Source organism: Oncorhynchus mykiss, chromosome 12 (genome assembly GCF_057628025.1).
Source record: "Oncorhynchus mykiss isolate SJ-2025 chromosome 12, ASM5762802v1, whole genome shotgun sequence".
NCBI lineage: Eukaryota > Metazoa > Chordata > Actinopteri > Salmoniformes > Salmonidae > Oncorhynchus > Oncorhynchus mykiss.
The window spans coordinates 85,327,253-85,350,039 of NC_143033.1; the positions used below are offsets into that span (position 1 = coordinate 85,327,253).

Below are 22,787 nucleotides of genomic sequence, written 5' to 3' on the forward strand. Positions count from 1 at the left end.
GGCTGCAATTTCTTAGGCTGGTAACTCTAATTAACTTATCCTCTATAGCAGAGATAACTCTGGGTCTTCCTTTCCTGTGTTGGTCCTCATGAGAGCCAGTTTCATCATTAGCTTGATGGTTTTGCGACTGCACTTGAAGAAACGCTCAAAATTCTTGATATTTTCCGTGTTGACTGACCTTCATGTCTTAAAGTAATGATGGACTGTCGTTTCTCTTTGCTTATTTGAGCTGTTCTTGCCATACTATGGATTTGGTCTTTTACAAAATAAGGCTATCTTCTGTATACCACCCCTACCTTGTCACAACACAACTGATTGTCTCAAATGCCTTAAGAAGGAAAGAAATTCCACAAATTAACTTTTAACAAGGCACACCTGTTAATTGAAATGCATTCCAGGTGACTACCTCATGAAGCTGGTTGAGAGAATACCAAGAGTGTGCAAAGCTGTCATCAAGGCAAAGGGTGGCTGGCTACTTTGGATAATCTCAAATAGAAAATATATTTTGATTTGTTTAACACTTTTTTGGTTACTACATAATTCCATATATGTTATTTCATAGTTTTGATATCTTCACTATTATTCTACAATGTAGAAAATAGTACAAATTAGGAAAAACCCTTAAATGAGTAGGTGTGTACAAACTTTTGCCTGGTACTGTATGCTTGAAGGGTGCTTTCTTTCTTTCTTTTTCGGACCTGAGCCCTATGACCATGTCTCAGGACTACCTGGCCTGATGACTCCTTGCTGTCTCCAGTCCACCTGGTCATGCTGCTGCTCCAGTTTCAACTGTTCTGCCTGTGGCTATGGAACACTGACCTGTTCACTGGAAGTGCTATCTTGTCCCAGACTTGCTGTTTTCAACTCTCTAGAGACAGCAGGAGTGGTAGAGATACTCTGAATGATTGGCTATGAAAAGCGAACTGACATTTACCCCTGTGGTGCTGACCTGTTGCACCCTCTACAACCACTGTGATTATTATTATTTGACTCTGCTGGTCATCTATGAACATTTGAACATCTTGGCCATGTTCTGTTATAATCTTCACCCGGCACAGCCAGAAGGGACTGGCCATCCCCCCATAGTCTGGTTCCTCTCTAGGTTTCTTCCTAGGTTCCGGCCTTTCTCGGGAGTTTTTCCTGGCCACCGTGCTTCTACACCTGCATTGCTTGTGGTTTTAGGCTGGGTTTCTGTACAGCACTTTGTGACTGATGAAAGAAGGGCTTTATACATCAATTTGATTGATTGATTGCTGTCTTGTTTTCTGTCTTGTTGTGTCTTATGTGTTTGTTGTTATTAGTGTAATGGTGTAATGTCATATTGAACATTTAAAAAGCTTTATTGACAAAATAAAAACCATTCTTCCTTCAGTTATCTATGGCCAACTCATATTGCTCTGCCTCTTTAATCATAACAAACTGATTATATTTGATCATTTCAGAACATACATGTAGCTTGTTATATTGAATGAGAAGGTAAATTCCTGCCTATATCACATTACCCTAGACCTAGTAGGCTATCATTATCTTCTCAACAGTTTCATTTTATCAACCCACACCACCACTTCAGAGAAATGACAAAGTAAATGGTCTGTCAGATGAAGGCATTTAACTGAAAGACCACTGTCGTATTTTTCCACTGAGCAGCACACCAGACCACCACCCCAACCCCTCTTTCGCTCAATTCTCGCTCTCTGAAACCACAGAATGTTCTATTCTGTGGCAGACACTCTTTTGCGTCGTCTATACTGAGACCAACATCCCCTCAACCTTCCATTTGCTCGTCCCGTTTGAGTACGAACACACCTTTTCCTATATCAAAAAGGAACTTAATTACGGTACATTATTGCCCCAGCCTCTCACATCCATCACATAGTGGACAGACTGGTCAAAGGTGAGTTTTAATGCTGTGTATTTAGTTTTGCTTTGCACCAATTTTATAGAAAGGAAACATACACAAGTAGTTATGTGAATATGGACAAAAATATTTATTTATTTATTTATTTTTGAGTACTAATAATTGGATTTGACTTTGATAGTAGGCTGCGGTAACACATTTACTACCACATTAGATAACAAAAGTAAGAGAAATTGAACAAAAAATTAACCAAAAAAACTGTACCGTCAATAAGAGAGTGGCCTTTGAAATGGATAACTAACTAACAAGTGGGATGAAATCGAACAAGATTGAATTTATGCAAGTGTTATGCTTATACCCTATTATGTATTTCCTAGTTGAGGGTCAAGATTAATTTCCATTGAGGATTCAATTCAGGGAATGAATATGATGACGGAACTAGAATTCAACAATAACCATTATGTAAATTGGGAATATTTTTGTAGAAGTTCCATGTAGACCAGCACCAAGTTTTCATATGTTTGTGTAAAATATGGTAAACATTGTTAGCTTATGATCTAGCCTATAGGTTACTTTTGCATGCTGACTTGGTTATATCTTGGTTATCAATAATTGTTTACTTCATTATAATAATTACCCTCTGAAATAACGTTTATTTTTTTCAGCATGAAACAGTGACTTGTAGCTGCCCGTCGCAAACATCTTCTCACCTCATCCAGGATGTCCTTATTGATAGTGTGCCTCTGGGCAGGGCTTATGTTGTCCATTCCTCGTCCCAGTTGCCAATCATGCACCATCGGCTCAGCCAATGAGTGCAAAGAGGCAGAATTTGCTCCTGGAACCAACCTAGCAGGGGAAGGCTTTGACATCACCAAAATGAAACGCAAAGGAGCCTTTGTCATTGACATGAACGTGTGGAAACGCAAAGACAAGACCTGCACCCTCTGTAAGAATCCCTATCTGGAAGGGAAACAACAGAGGCTTCCTTTGGCAGTGGTGGATTGGAGACCAAACCACCAATGTAGTATGAAAGTGTCCAGTAAACTCCATCGCTCCAGCGAGTCTCTCGTCAGCTCCAGTGGCTCTTCTGTGGAGAATAACTGGCAGGTCAATCTAGAGTTAGAGAAGGGATCAAAAAGTGGGAAGATTATGCTCGCTGGAACCAACTCCAAATTGGCTGAGTACTCCATGGAGAAAACCAAGAGTGACAAGTTCAGTTTCACAAGCCACAGTGTATCCTGCGGGTATTACAGGTAAACATCAGGTGGCCCACACAGCATGAGCTCATTTTACCCATGTGTCTCTGGGTAACCTCATCTCAGTTTCCTTTGGGGATTGTAAATACAAGTGTGTTTTTGCATGTTTATGTCTGGTATATTTCTGTGATCATTTCATTTTATGAGTGTTTGTCTGTATCCATACAATGTTAACCCCCCTCTCTCTTTTCTCTCCACAAATAGCTATCGAGTATCTGGCCAGCCCAAGTTACACCGAGAATTCAAGACAGCAGTGAAGAATCTCCCTAAAATATATCAACAAGAAAACAAACAACGTTATTACAAGCTTATTGATAACTTTGGCACGCATTACATTACCAAGGTGAGGGAGAGAGATGGTCAACATCAATGTTGTAAATCATCAAGGCAATAGGCACACAAACTAAATAGCAAAATTAGGGATGTTTGCCCCTAGATGTGCAGTTTACTGGCATCTCTCTGGGAACCTTCATTACTTTCTACCTCTCATCCTGTGTGTAGGTGAGCCTGGGTGGAACGGTGCAGTCTGTGACCAGTATCAAGCAGTGCCAGGCCAGCCTGCAGGGTCTCAGTGCGGAGGAGGTGAAGATGTGTCTGGATGTGGAGGCGTCTGCCAGTGTGGGTGACAGCAACAGCTTGAAGACTGAGTTCAAGCACTGTCAGGAGGATAAGTCTAAGACAGAGAGCAAGGCCAGCTTCTCCAGTGTCTTCAATGATAGGTGGGGAATTATAGTCTGCTGCTTTTTCACATATAGATTCTCCCTCACACAATTTCTTTATTTCTGTCTCTCTCTCTCTTCACACTTCCCTAATCAATACATACTCTCCCTTGCTGAAATGTGTATTGCCCCTCACAAAAACCTTTTCCCCCTCTGACACCCTACAGGTTCACAGAGGTGAAAGGTGGCCACACCACAGAACCAGAGCTCCTCTTCTCTGCTGAAAAAGATCCCGCCTCCTACAAGGCATGGCTGGACTCCCTACCACACTATCCGGACATTGTCTCCTATTCGTTGGAATCTCTCCATGAGTTGCTGCCCACCACCAACCCAGCTCGGAAGCACCTGCGCAAGGCCATCAGCGACTACATCCTGGAGAAGGCCTTGTGGAAGAACTGTTCTGAACCCTGTCAAACTGGCATCAAAAGTGACCACAGAGACTCCTGCGTCTGCAGCTGCCACAACAACCCCGGGGTGAGCGCCGACTGCTGCCCCACCCGCAAGGGACTGGCGCGGGTGGTCATCACTGTTCAGAGAGGGGCCAACCTGTGGGGAGACCACACCACTGCCACTGACGGCTACGTGAAGGTGGCTTTCGCAGGCCAGACAATCGGACGCACTACAGTTATCTACAACAACAACAACCCCAGCTGGGCAATGAGCTATGACCTGGGAACCGTGGATCTGTCAACCAGTAAGAAGCTGAGATTTGAGGTGTGGGACGAGGACGACAAATGGAACGACGACCTGTTAGGAGAATGTGAGAAGGAGCTGACAGCCGGGGTGAAGGAGGATCTCTGCAACCTCCAGCATGGCCAAATGTTCTACAAGTGGGAGGCGGTGTGTGCCCCCAGTCTAGGTGGCTCTGCCTGTATGGACTATGTGCCCTCCCCTATGAATCCCCACCTGGAGAAGGTTTATGTGTCTCGCCACTCCCGTCTCATTCCAAAGGACATGCTGGTGAGTATGGGAGTGTTGGTGGACGGACCCAATCTCCATGGCAACAAGAGCCTCAGTCCAGGGAACAGAGAGTGTGGTCGATTTTAGAGGTATGCATGGTGAACCATGTCAAAATCCCAGATCTTTTTCAGGTAGATTTCTCCAACCTAAAATAATAAAATAAATGTTTTGGTAAAATGTGTTTTGCTTTCTATACTGTATCTTTGAATTCCCGAGTGGCACAGCGGTCTTAGGCACTGCATCTCTGTGCAAGAAGCGTCACTACAGTCCCTGGTTCAAATCCAGGCTGTATCACATCTGGCCATTATTGAGAGTCCCATAGGGTGGTGCACAATTGGCCCAGCATTGTCTGGGTTTGGCCGGGGTAGACCGTCGTTGTAAATAAGAATTTGTTCTTAACTGACATGCCTAGTTAAATAAAGGTTACATTTAAAGTTGCTTGTTTTGTACTTGTTTGTGTTTATTTACAAGGTAGCTTGCATTCAGTTTCAGATTGTTGAATGATTGGGTTACTTTATGCATAATAAAATGCTTATAGCACACACAGGGAGATCTCGTTTATGTCTCAAATGCAAAGTTCTCTGAAGTTAACAATCAGGCAATATGTACATGTTGATGCAAGATGAGCACGTGCATAGCTGTCATTTCTTTTTCTGTCAGGTGTTGTATTGTTACGTTATGTTGCATTTGGTTTCGTTTACTGTATGTGAGATATCAGTTGTTTGAAGGCACAGTTGCATTACTTGAGAGAGGAAGGGCTATGGTTTCCTGTGCACGGATAAAGTTTAGGGGACGCCATGCAAAAGACGAATGAAACGAACTGCCGTGTTGAGATAACGACAAAACTATTTCCATTGTGGAACATGATAAAGGTCTTTGGGGATACATTGTCAGTAATAGCAATACAGTAACATAAGAAGTACTATGTCATGAACAAACACCACTGGCATACTGAGGTATTAAGGAATAGTTTTTCATACACATGACATCTTCTGTATTGAAAATCCATCACAATATCCCAGAGAATATCTCTCTTTATAATGACCTCAGAAGAACTCAGGTGTCAGGTTTTGGGAACAGGTCTTTGAATTTTATTTTATTTGGTATTGATTTAAACTCATAGAGCTTCAGTCTTAAAACTCAACCCCCACATCACATATACAGTACATGTACAATACTGGTGCCAAGGTTAAAAGAATGAGGAGACTGACAGACATTACACGGTTGCTTTCTGCCCTTTAGTGTGAAATGGATATGAACACAAACACACTGGCAACACAATCTCCAAAACCAGTAGAGGAAGAGAGGGGACAGACACACAACAACACAAAAGACAAGGACCATGAACAAAAAACCAGACAAATACAGAACAAAAATGGAATAGCTAAATGTAACAACAGACCAAACAACAAACATCACCATGAACACATGATGGAACGGAACAAACATTCACTTCAAGAAGGCCTCAGCTGATTGACTTAACCTGGACAGAGAAAGAGAGAGAGAGATAAGAAATGTTGTTAAGTGAAGCAGCTGGTTAAAGAGGACAATAAAACAAGGTAGATCATGAAGCTCTGATCTAAATGACTAGTAAGGTGACTTCATGTGCTCAGTCACAGAGACAAGCATAAATGAGCAACAAACACTCATCCCACCCACCTTTGTACCCTCCATTTCCAAAGAATCCAGTCAGTCCACCACCACCATATTTGCTTTCCTTCCCTCCTGCTCCTGAAGGAGACACACAGTCAGAGGTTTAGGTTTTGTTAATTCAGCAGACAACAAAACAACCAAATGACAAAACTAACAAAAATGCAACGGTGTTAATGGACATCCCTGGTTAGATGTAGGAACCAGTGGAGGCTGGTGAGGGGAGGATGGTTTACAGTAATGGCTGGAATGGAGTCAATGAAATGGAATGCAACACATTTCATTCCATTCCATCCACTCCATTCTAACCAATAATCTCCCTCTCTATACTATAATTACTATAATGATCTACTCCATTCCAGCCATCACTATGGGCCGTTCTCCCCTTACCAGCCTCCACTGATAGTAACTAATATGGTTATTCTGACAGAAGAGAGCAGGACTTTCAGTCAGGGAATGTGACTTTATAACTCACCGTTACTGTAGGGGGCACTCTGACCTGCACCCAGCTGTCCTTGACCATAGCCTAAGCAGTGACAAGATGAGTCGTAACAATATTTACCACAAACAGGACACACAGAGACACAAGGGACATTTACAAGACACGCACAGAACACTCACAACAGACTAACACTGAAAAATGTGTGCTCTTCCTCACCCACATGCATTCACACCTTAAGCAGTTACCACACACATCATTTCCTGAGGCAAGCAGTGTAGGGGATGTGGTTGTGAGTGTGAGTTTAATCACCTGCTGGCTGTGCTCCAAAGCCCCCTCCGTTTCCTGAAACGACAAGAGACAAGTACCCACATGTAAATAGGAGGAACAACGACAAACACATTCAGACATACTACAGAAAACACACAACATCATATATAGCACATGAGCAGACGGACGTGCAGACACACAAACGCATACATATAGCGACAGACGACACGATATAGGACAAACGGACGTGTACATAAAGACATATACCATTTTTGCAAGGTGGTTTCCCACCACCAGTCGCAGGTCCATAAGGCTGTGCACCCTGTTGTGCACCCTGTGGCAATCCACCGTTGCCTTTAGAGAGAAAGTCAGAGACAGCAGAAGCAAGACAGGTTTAGAGAGAAATTACCACACAAACAAGCACATTGTACAAACACAATCTCCGTCTCTCTTTCCCTTTCTCTTTCTCTCTCTCACACACACACACACACACACACACACACACACACACACACACACACACACACACACACACACACACACACACACACACACACTACCAGTCTCACCATATTTGCCAGAGGATTTGCCTCCATCACCACCAAGGCCCAGTTGCTGAGCACCATAAGGGAAGCTTCCATCACCTGCTGGGAGAGTTTATTACAACAAGTGTATTTAATTGTGTCTAATACTGTTACAACAAGACCTCACATAAACATTCACAACCACACACACAAACAGTTTTTTTTCTTCCTCACACATCCACACTGTATAAGCAGGGTCACAAGTCACAGCAAAGAATTGTAATACAAAAGATTCCTTGGGTCACAATGCTCTTACCATCCAGTCCAGCAGTATTGACTGGGGCTCCATTGTAAGGAAGCTGACTGACTCCTCCCCCTGTGGAACACCACAAGGGTCGGTTATAGAGTCTCATCATCTCTCCTCCCACCCCACAGACCACATCAATGCATGGAAAACATATGACTCAATTATGGCATCAACTGTATGCAAATGTGTAAAATGACAATGATTATTGGCTTTCCTGTGACAGCAGTGACCTTTGAGTTTTTGACAGTGACCTTTGAGTCCCTCTGTTGCTGCTTCAGTGTTCATCACTGACTTGCTTTTTTCTTTGTCTAATCCTTCTCTTCTCTCCATCTCTACTTTTCACCCTTTCTCTACCTCTTTATTTTTCCTGACCACTCAGTTTTTTCAGTCCTTTTTCTGCCTCTATTTTCTCTTGTTCTTCCTTTGTTCACCCTCCCCTCTCTTTAGAGTGTATTTACCCAGGCCAGTATCATGCCCCAGCCCCATAGGCTATGCAAACCCGTAGGGCTCTGGGCCGTACCCGCCCAACTTCCCACCATCAGGCCACAGCCCAGCAGGGACCACAGGCTGGCCCCCATAAGACAGAGCACCACCAGGACCAGAGCCAGCACTCCCTACAGACACACACAGGGTACTGCATGAAGGAGGAGGCATGTGAGTTAAACAGAGATGGATTACACAGATTACACAGTGTTGATCAGAGTGAGCATAGAGATTATGTCAGATGAGAAGTGAAACACAGAATGTGTGTATGATTGTGTGAAGGTAATCATAAAATGTAGGGACTTCAATTTGTTTCGCTATGTGTCCTTTAGAATGAAGATATGTGTAGATGTCATCATCCAGATGATGTCATGAATGATGTGCTGAACATGCATATTTTGATGAGCTGGCATTCCTGAAACAGATGTTTTTCAAACATAATTGTCTGGTTAAAGGGGTCATCCATATGGTGCACGTTTATGGATTATCACATGATTATGGATTATCACAGGATTATGGATGAATTGATCAGGTATGCTTCAGATGGTCATTCCTGATGGTAATTCGGAGTGTTTAGGATGAGTGATTAGGTATTACACCGTGACATGTCCAGGGAGCGTTTCATTGCTTTCGTTAGCATGCATGTTTTGGAGTGTGATGTTATTAGTGACATCAATTAGGGTGAAAGTTATTCTCCTTCCATGTGTACGTCCTGCTTGTTAGCAGAGGAATAAAACAAATGATGAAACCCTGGGCGGTAACTCTGTGGTTAGATAGAGGTCCCCTAAAGTGATGAAGAAAATCCCACATAAGACAACTAGGAGATATTGACAAGACATGGCAGAACATGGCAGAACATGTTGGCAGAACATTGGCACGGTTCAGAGTTATTTCCATATGGGAGACAATTGCTACACCTAGCGTCCACACTGTTACATTACACTTAGTGTCCACAATGTTACATTACACCTAGCGTCCACACTGTTACGTTACACCTAGCGTCCACACTGTTACATTACACATAGCGTCCACAATGTTACATTACACCTGGTGTCCACACTGTTACATTACAACTAGCGTCCACACTGTTACATTACACCTGGCATCCACACTGTTACATTACACCTAGTGTCCACAATGTTACATTACACCTGGTGTCCATACTGTTACATTACACTTAGCGTCCACACTGTTACATTACACCTAGTGTCCACAATGTTACATTACACCTGGCATCCACACTGTTACATTACACCTGGCATCCACACTGTTACATTACACCTGGCATCCACACTGTTACATTACACCTGGCATCCACACTGTTACATTACACCTGGCGTCCACACCGTTACATTACACCTGGCATTCACACTGTTACATTACACCTAGCGTCCACACTGTTACATTACACCTAGCGTCCACACTGTTACATTACACCTAGTGTCAACACTGTTACATGACACATGGCATGTTATATGATTATGACATGACAAAATACTTTCCTCTTACCTCTCTCAATGCAGACTTTGAATGGTTGTTATTTGTTTTGAGTAGGCCTAAGTAAATTATGATGTTATAACTACTTATGAGTTGTTATGACAGCTTAGTTTTATAATGCACTATAATGCCTTATTTGAATATATGCCTCATAGAAAGTGTTACTGACCTTCCTCATCTTACTGAGAGCGAGTCAAGTTCCCATAGAATAGAGTAGTTACCAGATTGAGATATTATTGAGTTATTATTTATACTGCTGGTGATTCCCTGATCCACCTCTACGCAGACGACACCATTCTGTATACATCTGGCCCTTCTTTGGACACCATGCTAACAAACCTCCAGATGAGCTTCAATGCAATACAACACTCCTTCCGTGGTCTCCAACTGCTCTTAAATGCAAGCAAAACTAAATGCATGCTCTTCAACCGATCGCTGCCCGCACCAGCCCGCCTGTCCAGCATCACTACCCTGGATGGTTCTGACCTAGAATATGTAGACAACTACAAATACCTAGGTGTCTGGTTAGACTGTAAACTTTCCTTCCAGACTCACATTAAGCATCTCCAATGCAAAATTAAATCTCGAATCGGCTTCCTATTTCGCAATGGCATTCCTTCACTCATGCTGCCAAACATACCCTCGTAAAAAAGACTATCCTACCGATCCTTGACTTCGGCGATGTCATTTACAAAATAGCCTCTAACACTCTACTCAGCAAATTGGATGTAGTCTATCACAGTGTCATCCGTTTTGTCACCAAAGCCCCATATACTACCCACCACTGCGACCTGTATGCTCTCTTTGGCTGGCACTCGCTTCATATTCGTCGCCAAACCCACTGGCTCCAGGTCATCTATAAGTCTTTGCTAGGTAAAGCCCGCCTTATCTCAGCTCACTGGTCACCATAGCAGCACCCACCCTTAGTACGCGCTCTAGCAGGTATATTTCACTGGTCACCCCCAAAGCCAACTCCTCTTTGGCCGTCTTTCCTTCCAGTTCTCTGCTGCCAATGACTGGAACGAATTGCAAAAATCACTGAAGCTGTACATAGCCCATCTGTAAATAGCCCACCCAACTACCTCTTTCCCATATTGTTCTTTTTTCTTCTGCTCCTTTGCACCCCAGTCTACTTGCACATTCATCTTCTGCACATCTATCACTCCAGTGTTCAATTGCTAAATTGTAATTATTATGCCACTATGGCCTATTTATTGCCTGACCTGCCTAATCTTACTACATTTGCACACACTGTATATAGACTTTTCTATTGTGTTATTGACTGTACGCTTGTTTATCCCATGTGTAACTCTGTGTTGTTTGTGTCGCACTGCTTTGCTTTATCTTGGCCAGGTCGCAGATGTAAATGAGAACTTGTTCTCAACTGGCCACCTGGTTATATAAAGGTGAAATAAAAAAAATCATGAGTTGTTACTGGTTTATGAATGGTTACCTCCTGCTCCCTTCCCTGCCTTGCCTCCCAGCCCAGCAGCACCATCCGCTAACACTGTTGGGTACCCAATCCCTGAAACATAATTATAATCATCAATCAATTATAATTATGTCTATATGTGAGTGGGTCAGTTAGTTGGTCAGCCACCCACAGATGTTAGTTGGTTGGCTATAGATGATGAGACCTACCGGCTCCATAACCATTGCCTCCAGTACTAGCACCGTAGCCATTGCCATAGCCTGTGGAGAAGAGGGGACATGTTAAAAACCTTGACAAGAAAGCAGACATTTAGTCTAAAACAAAGTCCCCAAACAACACTGCATGCAGCTTTCCAGCTCCTCTAGCTTTAGCGTGGGCTTGTTAAATGTTGTGGCAGAAGTTTTCCACAACAGTACTTCCTGTACAGGGGATAGAAAGGTTAACAGATAAGGACAGGTGCATGCCATGTACAGACAGACAGACAGACAGACAGACAGACAGACAGACAGACAGACAGACAGACAGACAGACAGACAGACAGACAGACAGACAGAGACACATGCCGGCGCCAAATACCTGCAGGCACTGCATTTGTCCCCCCAGCTGGGCCTCCACCTGCATTAGAACAAAAGAAGTCAAGGTCCCTTCCTGGTGGTACAGACCCCAAGGATCTGTCTTCTCTCATTTAAGATCACTTCTCAGTGACAACTTTGGTGCAGTTGTCTTCCGTCTCTAGAGAGGCAGCTATGTTTCACACTGCTACTGTAATCCTCAGTCATTCCCAACATATCTATTGAATCTCGTATTTCATCGTCAATGCCTCAGCTCTTTACTTCAGTCTACAGTGTCCTCTAACTGTAGTTATATTTTAAGGCATTTGACCTTAATAAAGGAATTTGACCTCAGCATTTGACAAGAGGAAGCATGCTGACTCACCATTCCCATAGCCGTTGCCCGCTCCAGCCCCGGGGTATGCTCCTCCCATTTGATCACCATAACCTGTGAGGACAACCAAAAAACATTAGAGCACAGCACATCATTCATAGAGAGAGTACTATATGGGATATTTCAATAAAGAGAAAAGAGGAGATTGAATAAGAGTGAAGATGGCAAATGGAAATGAGAGAGAAAATTAAAGGGAGAGATAATAAGAGAGCAAGAGAAACAGAGAAAGATAGAAAATTAGAACTAGAGAGTGCAAAAGTGTGATATTTAATAGGCCTTACCCGCTGATTTGCCTGCTCCACCCTGGGGGTATCCTCCTGCTCCACCCTGGGGGTATCCACCTGCTCCACCCTGGGGGTATCCACCTGCTCCACCCTGGGGGTATCCTCCTGCTCCACCCTGGGGGTATACACCGGCTCCACCCTGGGGATATACACCTGCTCCACCCTGGGGGTATACACCTGCTCCACCCTGTGGGTATCCACCTACTCCACCCTGGGGGTATCCACCTGCTCCACCCTGGGGGTATCCACCTGCTCCACCCTGGGGGTATCCACCTGCTCCACCCTGGGGGTATCCACCTGCTCCACCCTGGGGGTATCCTCCCTGTCCCAGACTGGCACCTGAGATAGAAAGCAAGAGCGAGAAAGAGTGAAAAATTGATTAAGATAGAAAAAAATAGAAATACAAAGATATATAAAGAGAGACAGAAATAGAAAGACAAAGATATATAAAGAGACAGAAATAGAAAGACAAAGATAAATAAAGAGAGACAGAAATAGAAAGACAAAGATAAATAAAGAGACAGAAATAGAAAGACAAAGATAAATAAAGAGACAGAAATAGAAAGACAAAGATATATAAAGAGAGACAGAAATAGAAAGACAAAGCGAAAAGCTTTGCCTGCTCCATTCTGGGGGTATCCTCCTTGTCCAAGACCTGTAGCATAGGTGCATTCATTACTCAAGCGATCATCTACTTTTAAAATAATTTCAATTACATCACCTAACATGCATTAGAATGTACTGTGAAGAGGTAACATGGAACCTGTGGCAGGTTTGGTTTCCAATGACTTTCTTTATGCCACAGAATAGTGAGCCATCCATTGAAAGGAGAGAAGATGTTGGTTAGGTTTCGGTCTGTCAGTGTCAGTTCCATTACCTGCTCCATAGCCGTTGTTTCCTGCCCCAGGGTAGCTGCCTGCTCCGGCACCGTAGCCTGTGGAATAAGTCAACAAAGCTCAGCACAAAACCCTGTGATTGACTTGAGATTGAGCGACACGATCCCTAAACTCATCGCATTGTGATTGACCCTGTTACCTGTGAAGGAAAACATACAGCGAGCACTCATCACATAATGCTGCCATTGGCTCCAAGCCTGCAGAGCACAACATCCATGCACATTACATATCACTGGGATTAGGCCGTAGCTTGTGACACTCAACATCCATGCACATTACATGTCACTGTGATTAGGCCGTAGCTTGTGACACTCAACATCCATGCTTACCACATAACTGTGACCAATCAGAAAGATATGTTTACACAAATTCAAGCCACAGTGAAAATAAGACAAACCTGCAACTCAGGTCAAATGTCAAGTCAACCATCCCTAAAGCAATTCATCAAAAGCTTCCAGTGTGCTTCTAGAACACAAACATAGAGCCAACAAGACCGGTGCATCATTCATAGAGGGTGTTATCATATACAGTGCCTTCGGAAAGTATTTAGACCCCTTGACTTTTCCCACATTTTGTTACCTCACAGACTTATTCTAAACTTAATTAAATAATGTTTTTCCCCTCCTCAATCTACACACAATACTGCACAATGACAAAGCAAAAACAGGTTTTTAGACATTTTTGCTAATTTATAAAAAATAAAAATGGAAATATCACATTTACATAAGTATTCAGAACCTTTACTCAGTACTTTGTTAAAGCAGCTTTGGCAGCGATTACAGCATTGCCTCTTCTTGGGTATGATGCTATAAGCTTGGCACACCTGTATTTGGAGAGATTCTCCCATTCTTCCCTGCAGATCTTCTCCAACTCTGTCAGGTTGGATGGGGAGCGTTGCTGCACACCAATTTTCAGGTCTCTCCAGAGATGTTCGATCGTGTTCACGTCCAGGCTCTGGCTGGGCCGCTCAAGGACATTCAGAGACTTGTCCCGAAGCCACTCCTATGTTGTCTTGGCTGTGTGGTTATGGCCGTTATCCTGTTGTAAGGTGAACATTTGCCCCAGTTTGAGGTCCTGAGCACTCTGGAGCAGGTTTTCATCAAGGATCTCTCTGACTTTGCTCTGTTCATCTTTACCTCAATCCTGACTAGTCTCCCAGTCACTGCACAGTCATGTGCCTTTTACTGAGGCGTGGCTTTAGTCTTGCCACTCTACTATAAAGGCCTGATTGGAGGAGTGCTGCAGAGATGGTTGTCCTTCTGGAAGGTTCTCCCAGGCAGCTCTAGGAAGAGTCAAGGTTGTTCCAAACTTCTTCCATTTAAGAATGATGGAGGCCATTGTGTTCTTGGGGACCTTCAATGCTGCAGACATTTTTTGGTACCTTTCCCCAGATCTGTGTCTAAAAACCTGTTCTCAGTTTGTCATTATTGGGTATTGTGTGTGGATTGATGAGGATTTTTTATTTATTTAATCCATTTTAGAACAAGGCTGTAATGTAACAAAATGTGGAAAAAGTCAAGGGGTCTGAATACTTTCCTAGGGCACTTTAGCCATTGACACAAAGTGATCGCTACAAATGACAGTTAATGGCACATGCAGGTGGATATAACACACAGACTGCTAGATTGTATGGGGTTACCAGTTTTGGCTGCTTTAGCACCCTGTCCATTGGGCTCTCCCACTCCTGGACCATATCCTAGAGACCACAACAAATGTTACTCGACACTGCTACCTTCACAATATTACAGACACAAAGGAAAATAGAAAAAAGGGACAGACACAGAGGTTTACCATTGCCTTTGGCTCCCTGATCCCTGGGAACTCCAGCTCCTGGACCATATCCTGGAGACCACTAAACAAGTTAGCTCTGTAGCTTATAATAACAGAAACAGCGTCCCTCTGTTATAGCGCTTGCAACACTAAGGGTTGTGGGTTCGATTCCCGCTGGGGCCAACCATTTATAAAATGTATGCATGCGTGACTTAAAGTCGCTTTGGTTAACAGTGTCTGCTAAATGGCATATATTATCATATATTATGTGTCCGGCTCGAAGGACCATGAAAAACACCACCACCCAGAGAGTGGTTTAAAATAAGAAACATATCGCCCTGTCTCCTTCTACTGTGTCATTGTCCAAACAGGGGACCCACTTTAAACAGTACCTCTCCCTGTGTCCAACCCTCACTGGATGGTGCTCAGACACAGTGACGTTACAGAGACTGAGAAAGAGGTTTACCATTGCTTTTAGCACCATTGAGAACTCCAGCTCCTGGACCATATCCTAGAGACCACAACAAGTGTTACAACTAGAGGTCAACCGATTAATCGGAATGGCCGATTAATTAGGGCCAATTTCAAGTTTTCATAACAATCTGGGTTTTTTGGACACCGATCACGGCTGATTACTTTGCACTCCACGAGGAGACCGCGTGGCAGGCTGACTACCTGTTATGCGAGTGCAGCAAGGAGCCAAGGTAAGGTGCTAGCTAGCATTAAACGTATCTTATGAAAAACAATCATTCTTAACATAATCACTAGTTAACTACACATGGTTGATGATATTACTAGTTTATCTAGCTTGTCCTGCGTTGCATATAATCGATGCGGTGCCTGTTAATTTATCATTGAATCATAGCCTACTTCACCAAATGGTTATTTAACAAGTGCATTCGCGAAAAAAGCACCTTCGTTGCACCAATGTGTACCTAACCATAAACATCAACGCCTTTCTTAAAATCAATACACAAGTATATATTTTTAAACCTGCATATTTAGATAATATTGCCTGCTAACATGAATTTCTTTTAACTAGGGAAATTGTGTCACTTCTCTTGCGTTCTGTGCAACAGAGTCAGGGTATATGCAGCAGTTTGGGCCGCCTGGCTCGTTGCGAACTGTGTGAAGACCAACTTCACCAAACAGGGGATGACTTAACAAAAGCGCATTTGCGAAAAAAGCACAATCGTTGCACAAATGTACCTAATCATAAACATCACTGCCTTTCTTAAAATCTGGTGGCGTAACTTGTTGTTCCCCTTGCTCTGCAAGGGCCGCGGCTTTTGTAGAGCGATGGGTAACGATGCCCTCAATGGTGGCTGTTGTTGATGTGTTCCTGGTTCGAGCACAGGTAGGGGCGAGGAGAGGGACGGAAGCTATACTGTTACACTGGCAATATTAAAGTGCCTATAAGAACATCCAATAGTCAAAGGTATATGAAATACAAATGGTATAGAGAGTAATAGTCTGATAATAACTACAACCTAAAACTTCTTACTTGGGAATATTGAAGACTCATGTTGAAAAGAACCACCACATATGTTCTCATATTCTGAGCAAGGAACTTAAACGTTAGCTTTTTTACATGGCACATATTGCACTTTTCCTTTCTTCTCCAACACTTGGTTTTTGCATTATTTAAACCAAATTGAATATGTTTCATTATTTATTTGAGGCTAAATTGATTTTATTGATGTATTATATTAAATTAAAATAAAAGTGTTCATTCAGTATTGTTGTAATTATCATTATTGCAAATACCTTTTAAAAAATCGTCCGATTAATCGGTATCGGCTTTTTTTGGTCCTCCAATAATCGGTATCGGCGTTGAAAAATCATGATCGGTCGACCTCTAGTTACAACCACTGATTATTCAAAACCATTTGCATTCCCACAACACACTGCTCTTTATCCTAGTAATTCAAAACATAGATTCTTAGCCATGCGCAAAAAAAAAACTAGCTGAGACTAGCTGACTAGCATTTGGGAGGCTATCAGCAAATTTCATGTCACCAAAAACATATTTTTTAAGATAGTTCTAAATATACAGCTCCACTTCAATACAGAAAGAGACAGAGACAGACTGTGACACAGATAGGGTATCAAAGGTTTACCATTGCTTTCAGCACCGCTGGGTTGCTGAACTCCTGGACCATATCCTAGACCACACTAGTGATTACTTTACACTATTTGCTCAACACTGTTTACAATTGACCATTGGAAAGCTCAGTTACATCCTTTCCAGAACAGTTATAGGCATTCAATAAGTCTGTCGGGTTAACTTTACTAGGGTAGGGGGCAGCATTCTGAATTTTGGATGAAAAGCGTGCCCAAATTAAACTGCCTGCTACTCAGTTCCAGAAGATAGGATATGCATATAATTAGTAGATTTGGATAGAAAACACTCTAAAGTTTCCAAAACTGTTAAAATAAGTCTGTGAGTATAACAGAACTGATACGGCAGGTGAAAACCCGAGGAAAATCCAACCAGGTAGTACTATTATTTTGAAATGCTGTTTTTCCATTGAAAGCCTATCCACCATACAAAGACTTAGGACCCAGTTCATGAACTCTGCTTTCCTCTACATGTGACCAGTCTTTAGGCATTGTTTCAGGCTTTTACTCTTAAAAATGAAGGAGATACAGCACTTTCAATTAGTGGCCAGTGGAAATGTCCATTCATCAGCCATGCGCCCTGATAGTGAATGTGCCTTTCTTGTTTCTCCTTTCCTATTGACAAAGCTTTTGTCCGGTTGAAATATTATTGATTATTTATGACAAAAACAACCGGAGGATTGATTTTAAATATTTTTTTTGTTCATAAAGAGGGACATTATCGAACAAAACAAACATTTATTGTCTAACATGGAGACCTGGGAGTGCCACCAGATGAAGATCATCATAGGTAAGTGATTAATTTGAATGCTTTTTCTGACTTTTGTGACACATCTTCTTGTTTGGAAAATGGCTGTATGGGTTTCTGTGGCTAGGAGCTACCCTAACATGATCGCAAAGCATTTTTTAAATCTGACTCAGCGGTTGCATTAAGGAGAAGTTTATCTATAATTCCATGCTTAACACTTGTATCGTTTATCAATATTTATGATGAGTATTTCTGTTATTTGATGTGGCTCTCAGCACTTTCACCGGATGTTTGTTTGAGACAATGCATTTCTGACCATAACGTGCCAATGTTTGGTTGGTTGATTTTTGGATATAAATATGAACTTTATCGAAGAAAACATACATTTATTGTGTAACATGAAGTCCTATGAGTGCCATCTGATGAAGATCATCAAAGGTTAGTGATTCATTTTATCTCTATTTCTGCTTTTTGTGACTCCTCTCTTTGGCTGGAAAAATGGCTGTGTTTTTCTGTGACTAGATACTGACTTAACATAATCGTTTGGTGTGCTTTCGCAGTAAAGCCTTTTTAAATCGGACACTGTGGTTGGATTTACAAGAAGTTTATCTTTAAAATGGTGGATAATACTTGTATGTTTGAGGAATTTTAATTATGAGATTTCTGTTGTTTTGAATTTGGCGCCGTGCAATTTCACTGGCTGTTGTCGAGGTGGGACGCTAGTGGTACCACTGGTACCAGAGAGGTTAAAGCGAGACTTATTCCAATATGGTCTTAACTGTAAAGCTGACAAAGATATAATTGTTGCAGTGGCAGTGCCATCCAGCATGCAGAACAATGTGCAGATCACCACTGATGAAGACCAGCCAGAGAAACAGAAACAACCCAGTAGCAGAAGTCTACAATTTTTAGCACTAAGCCCCGTAGACACTCCAGCTCCTGAACAATATCCTGGAGACCACAACTACTGATACTGATCACTGGTTACTCAACAAGCCAAGTAAGACTTATAGTCACAGGTTCTGTAGCTTATCATACGAGAGTGACAGAGAAGAGAGATTGAGAGACTGTAACACTCAGATTGAGCTTTACCATAGCTTTTACCACCGTTGAGGGCTCCAACTCCTGGACCATATCCTAGAGACCACAACAACTATTACTTAACACTGGGTCAAAGCAAGTTAGTGCTGTAGAATTTATTATCAAAAGTTTTGTAGGTTATGATAATGAGTGCCATCCAGTTATTTAAACTCAGAGATTTAAACTGGCATTACAATTGCTTTTAGCCCCACCATTGGGAACTTCAGCTCCTGGACCATATCCTGAAGACCACAACAACTGTTATTCAACACTGCTTATAGAAAATCAAAACCACTTGCATAAACACAACACATGTTGTCTTTGACACAGACAGACAAGATGCACAAAGACAGACAGAGACACACAGACAGGGTATCAAAGGTTTACCATTGCCTTTGGCTCCCTGATCACTGGGAACTCCAGCTCCTGGACCATATCCTGAAGACCACAACAACTATTGTAGAACACTTGTTACTCAACACAAGTTAGCTGTGTAGATCTGATCATCAGAGGTTCTGTAGCTAAACATAGGAGAGTGTCAGATGAATAGAGATTGAGAGACTGTAACACTCTGAAAGAGGTTTACCATTGATTTTACCACCATTGGGAACTCCAGCTCCTGGACCATATCCTGGAGACCACAACAACGGTTACTCAACACTGCTTATAGACAATTGATCAAAACCACTTGCACAACACATTTTGCCCTTGATCCTAGTATTTCATCACATAGCTTATAGCCGTGCACAAATATCTAGCAAACACCAGCTGGATGTGTTCAGGCGCTTATCGGCAATACTCTTCTAAAGATAGAGTACCATACAGCATGCATCAGAGGTTTACCATTGCTTTTAGCGCTGTAAGGTGCTCCAGCTCCTGGACCATATCCTGGAACCACAACAACTCTTACTCAACACTGTTCTACAATTGACCAGGCCAGCATCCATGGATCGGTCAAATTCTACAAAATGCTCAATGAACTGGCAACAGGCATGCACAAATATGGTACAAACTGTAACATTATCACACAGCATGCAGCATCCTGTTCGACCTCAACTTTGACATGGACGACAAACATTGAAGACAGACGTAGACACAGACAGGGCAGCAGATGTTTACCATTGGGTTTAGCACCCTGACCATTGGGAACTCCTGCTCCTGCACCATATCCTGAAGACCACAACAACTGTTACTCAATACATGTTACTCAACATAAGTCTCTGGAGAGCTTATCATCCGAGATTCTATACCTTATTTATAATAAGAGATGCTATAGCATTTCACTGTAATAACATGTCTATTTGGCCTGATGGAATGGTTCAGAGTACTTAAATGTCTGGCTCGAAGGACCAGGAAAAAGAGCGTCACCCAGTGATTGGTGGACTAAGAGAAAGGTGCCAGTTTACCTCTAAAGTGACAGAGAAATATAGACTGATGAAGACACAGAAAGAGGTTTACCATTTCCTTTACCACCGTTGGGTGCTCCAACTCCTGGGCCATATCCTGGAGACCACAACAACTGTTACGCAACACTGTCAACACTGACTTATTGTAAATAATCACTTGCATGAGCACAAAACATGCTGCCCTGGGACCTTTCCCCTCTGGCCATGCACAAATATATTAATCCTTCTTAACGTTCAGGAGTCACATCGCACCAACGTTTGTAGTACTTATCATGCAACATACAGTCAAAGAAGCTCCACTTTAATACAGAGAGACAGAGTGTGACACAGACATGTTATCAGAGGTTTACCATTGGCTTTGGCTCCCTGATCATTTGGAACTCCTGGGCCATATCCTAAAACCAACAGCTCTTATTCAAAACTGTTCTAAAAATGACCAGACCATGCAAGCATAACATGCTACAAACGTTGGCATTACCACACAGCATGCACCGTTCAGCTCAACCTCAATTTTGAGATAGAAAGACACACATTGAATAGGGCCATAAACACAGACAAAGTAGCCATGGTTTACCATTGGGTTTAGCACCCTGACCATTGGGAATGCCAGCTCCTGGACCATATCCTGAAGACCACAACAACTGTTATTCAATACAAGTTAGCTCTGTAGATCTCGTCAATGACCATTGGGTTCTGTCTGAAGTCATGAAAGATACAGAAATAGAGATACAGACTCTGACATTTAGTGATGGTAACAGAGGTTTACCACCATTAGGTTTAGCACCACTGGGTATAGCACCACTGGGTTTAGCACCACTGGGTTTAGCACCACTGGGTATAGCACCACTGGGTATAGCACCACTGGATATATCACCACTGGGTATATCACCACTGGGTTTAGCACCACTGGGTATAGCACCACTGGGTTTATCACCACTGGGATTAGCACCTCTGGGATTAGCACCACTGGGTATAGCACCACTGGGTATAGCACCACTGGGATTAGCACCACTGGGATTAGCACCACTGGGTATAGCACCACTGGGATTAGCACCACTTAGTGCTGCAGCTCCTGGACCAAATCCTGGAACCAACTACAACTCTTACTCAACCCTGTTCTACAACAGACCAAACCAGCATCAACATTTAGTGTTATCACACTGGCTTGGGCATACTCTATCTGTCAAAGGCCTCAATATGCTAATTCTAACAAACAGTTGAGGTTACAGACATGCAGCAATGCATCACAAAGGCAGAGACAAACAGACAGGGTATCAGAGGTTTACCATTGCCTTTGGCTCCCTGATCACTGGGAACTCCAGCTCCTGGACCATATCCTGAAGACCACAACAACTATTATTGAACACTTGTTACTCAATTCATCTTGGCTCTGTACTTACTATAAGCAGAAGTGATGTATCTTATCATAAGAGAGCAACAAGGAAACAGAGATGGAGATAGACCTGTAACACTCAGAAAGAGGTTTACCATTGCTTTTAGCACTGTTGGTGGCTCCAGCTCCTGGACCATATCCTGGAACCAACAACAGTTATTACAAGAGCAAAACATAAATCAAAAGCATTTGCAAACACAATGCATGCTGCCCTTGACACAGACAGACAAGTTGCACAAAGACTGACAGAGACATACTGACAGGGTATCAGAGGTTTACCATTGCCTTTGGCTCCCTGATCACTTGGAACTCCAGCTCCTGGACCATATCCTAGGACCACTACAACTGTTACTTAGCGCTACCTTCTCAAATCTATTCAAATGGTCTTGACACATAAACTGACAAAGACCTACTCATATTGGTATCACCAAACATGCAATACAGTGAGAGTGTGCAGATCACCTCTGACACAGGGAAATAAACATAGAAACAGAAACAACTACAGGGTAGCAAAAGTTTAACATTTTTAGCACCAGATACAGTAGGAACTCCAGCTCCTGGACTATACCCTGGAGACCACAACAACTGTTACTCAACACTGCTTATAGACAATTGATAAATACCACCTGCACAGCACATTCTGCCCTTGATCATAGTATTTCATCGCATAGGTTAAAGCCATGCACAAATATCTAGCAAACACCGACCTTAAGGCACTACAGAGGGTAATGCGTACGGCCCAGTACATC

General features: G+C 42.6%; 2 protein-coding genes across 51 annotated transcripts in view; one reads left to right on the forward strand and one right to left on the reverse strand.

The window, feature by feature from the left end:
• Positions 1 to 1,749: 1,749 nt before the first annotated feature.
• On the forward strand, positions 1,750 to 4,970 carry prf1 (perforin). The gene is given in 5 exon segments (NM_001134847.1): positions 1,750 to 1,894; positions 2,524 to 3,111; positions 3,319 to 3,457; positions 3,616 to 3,833; positions 4,001 to 4,970. Coding segments are annotated over 4 exon segments (1,770 nt in total). The 5' UTR covers positions 1,750 to 1,894; positions 2,524 to 2,578; the 3' UTR covers positions 4,881 to 4,970.
• An 891-nt stretch (positions 4,971 to 5,861) lies between these two features.
• The window catches only part of LOC110538997 (uncharacterized), a 29,070-nt gene continuing 12,144 nt past the window's right edge, over positions 5,862 to 22,787 (reverse strand). For 4 of the 50 annotated variants that reach the window (XM_090193818.1, XM_090193811.1, XM_090193805.1 and 1 more), the window contains 14 exons: positions 13,502 to 13,558; positions 13,243 to 13,279; positions 12,622 to 12,944; positions 12,332 to 12,394; positions 11,972 to 12,010; positions 11,605 to 11,655; positions 11,417 to 11,488; positions 7,993 to 8,052; positions 7,722 to 7,799; positions 7,420 to 7,506; positions 7,195 to 7,227; positions 6,919 to 6,969; positions 6,453 to 6,524; positions 5,862 to 6,276 (listed from right to left, as the gene is read on the reverse strand). In XM_090193818.1, the coding sequence (XP_090049944.1) occupies positions 6,272 to 6,276; positions 6,453 to 6,524; positions 6,919 to 6,969; positions 7,195 to 7,227; positions 7,420 to 7,506; positions 7,722 to 7,799; positions 7,993 to 8,052; positions 11,417 to 11,488; positions 11,605 to 11,655; positions 11,972 to 12,010; positions 12,332 to 12,394; positions 12,622 to 12,944; positions 13,243 to 13,279; positions 13,502 to 13,558 (1,028 nt within the window). In that variant the 3' untranslated portion in view covers positions 5,862 to 6,271. Of the gene's footprint in view, positions 6,277 to 6,452; positions 6,525 to 6,918; positions 6,970 to 7,194; positions 7,228 to 7,419; positions 7,507 to 7,721; positions 7,800 to 7,992; positions 8,053 to 11,416; positions 11,489 to 11,604; positions 11,656 to 11,971; positions 12,011 to 12,331; positions 12,395 to 12,621; positions 12,964 to 13,242; positions 13,280 to 13,501; positions 13,559 to 15,159; positions 15,217 to 19,626; positions 19,678 to 19,825; positions 19,871 to 20,082; positions 20,128 to 20,358; positions 20,410 to 20,697; positions 20,743 to 20,995; positions 21,041 to 21,219; positions 21,271 to 21,931; positions 21,983 to 22,133; positions 22,179 to 22,317; positions 22,369 to 22,787 lie in introns of all 50 variants that reach the window. The other 46 variants (XM_090193830.1, XM_090193827.1, XM_090193826.1 and 43 more) reach the window with 35 other exon arrangements.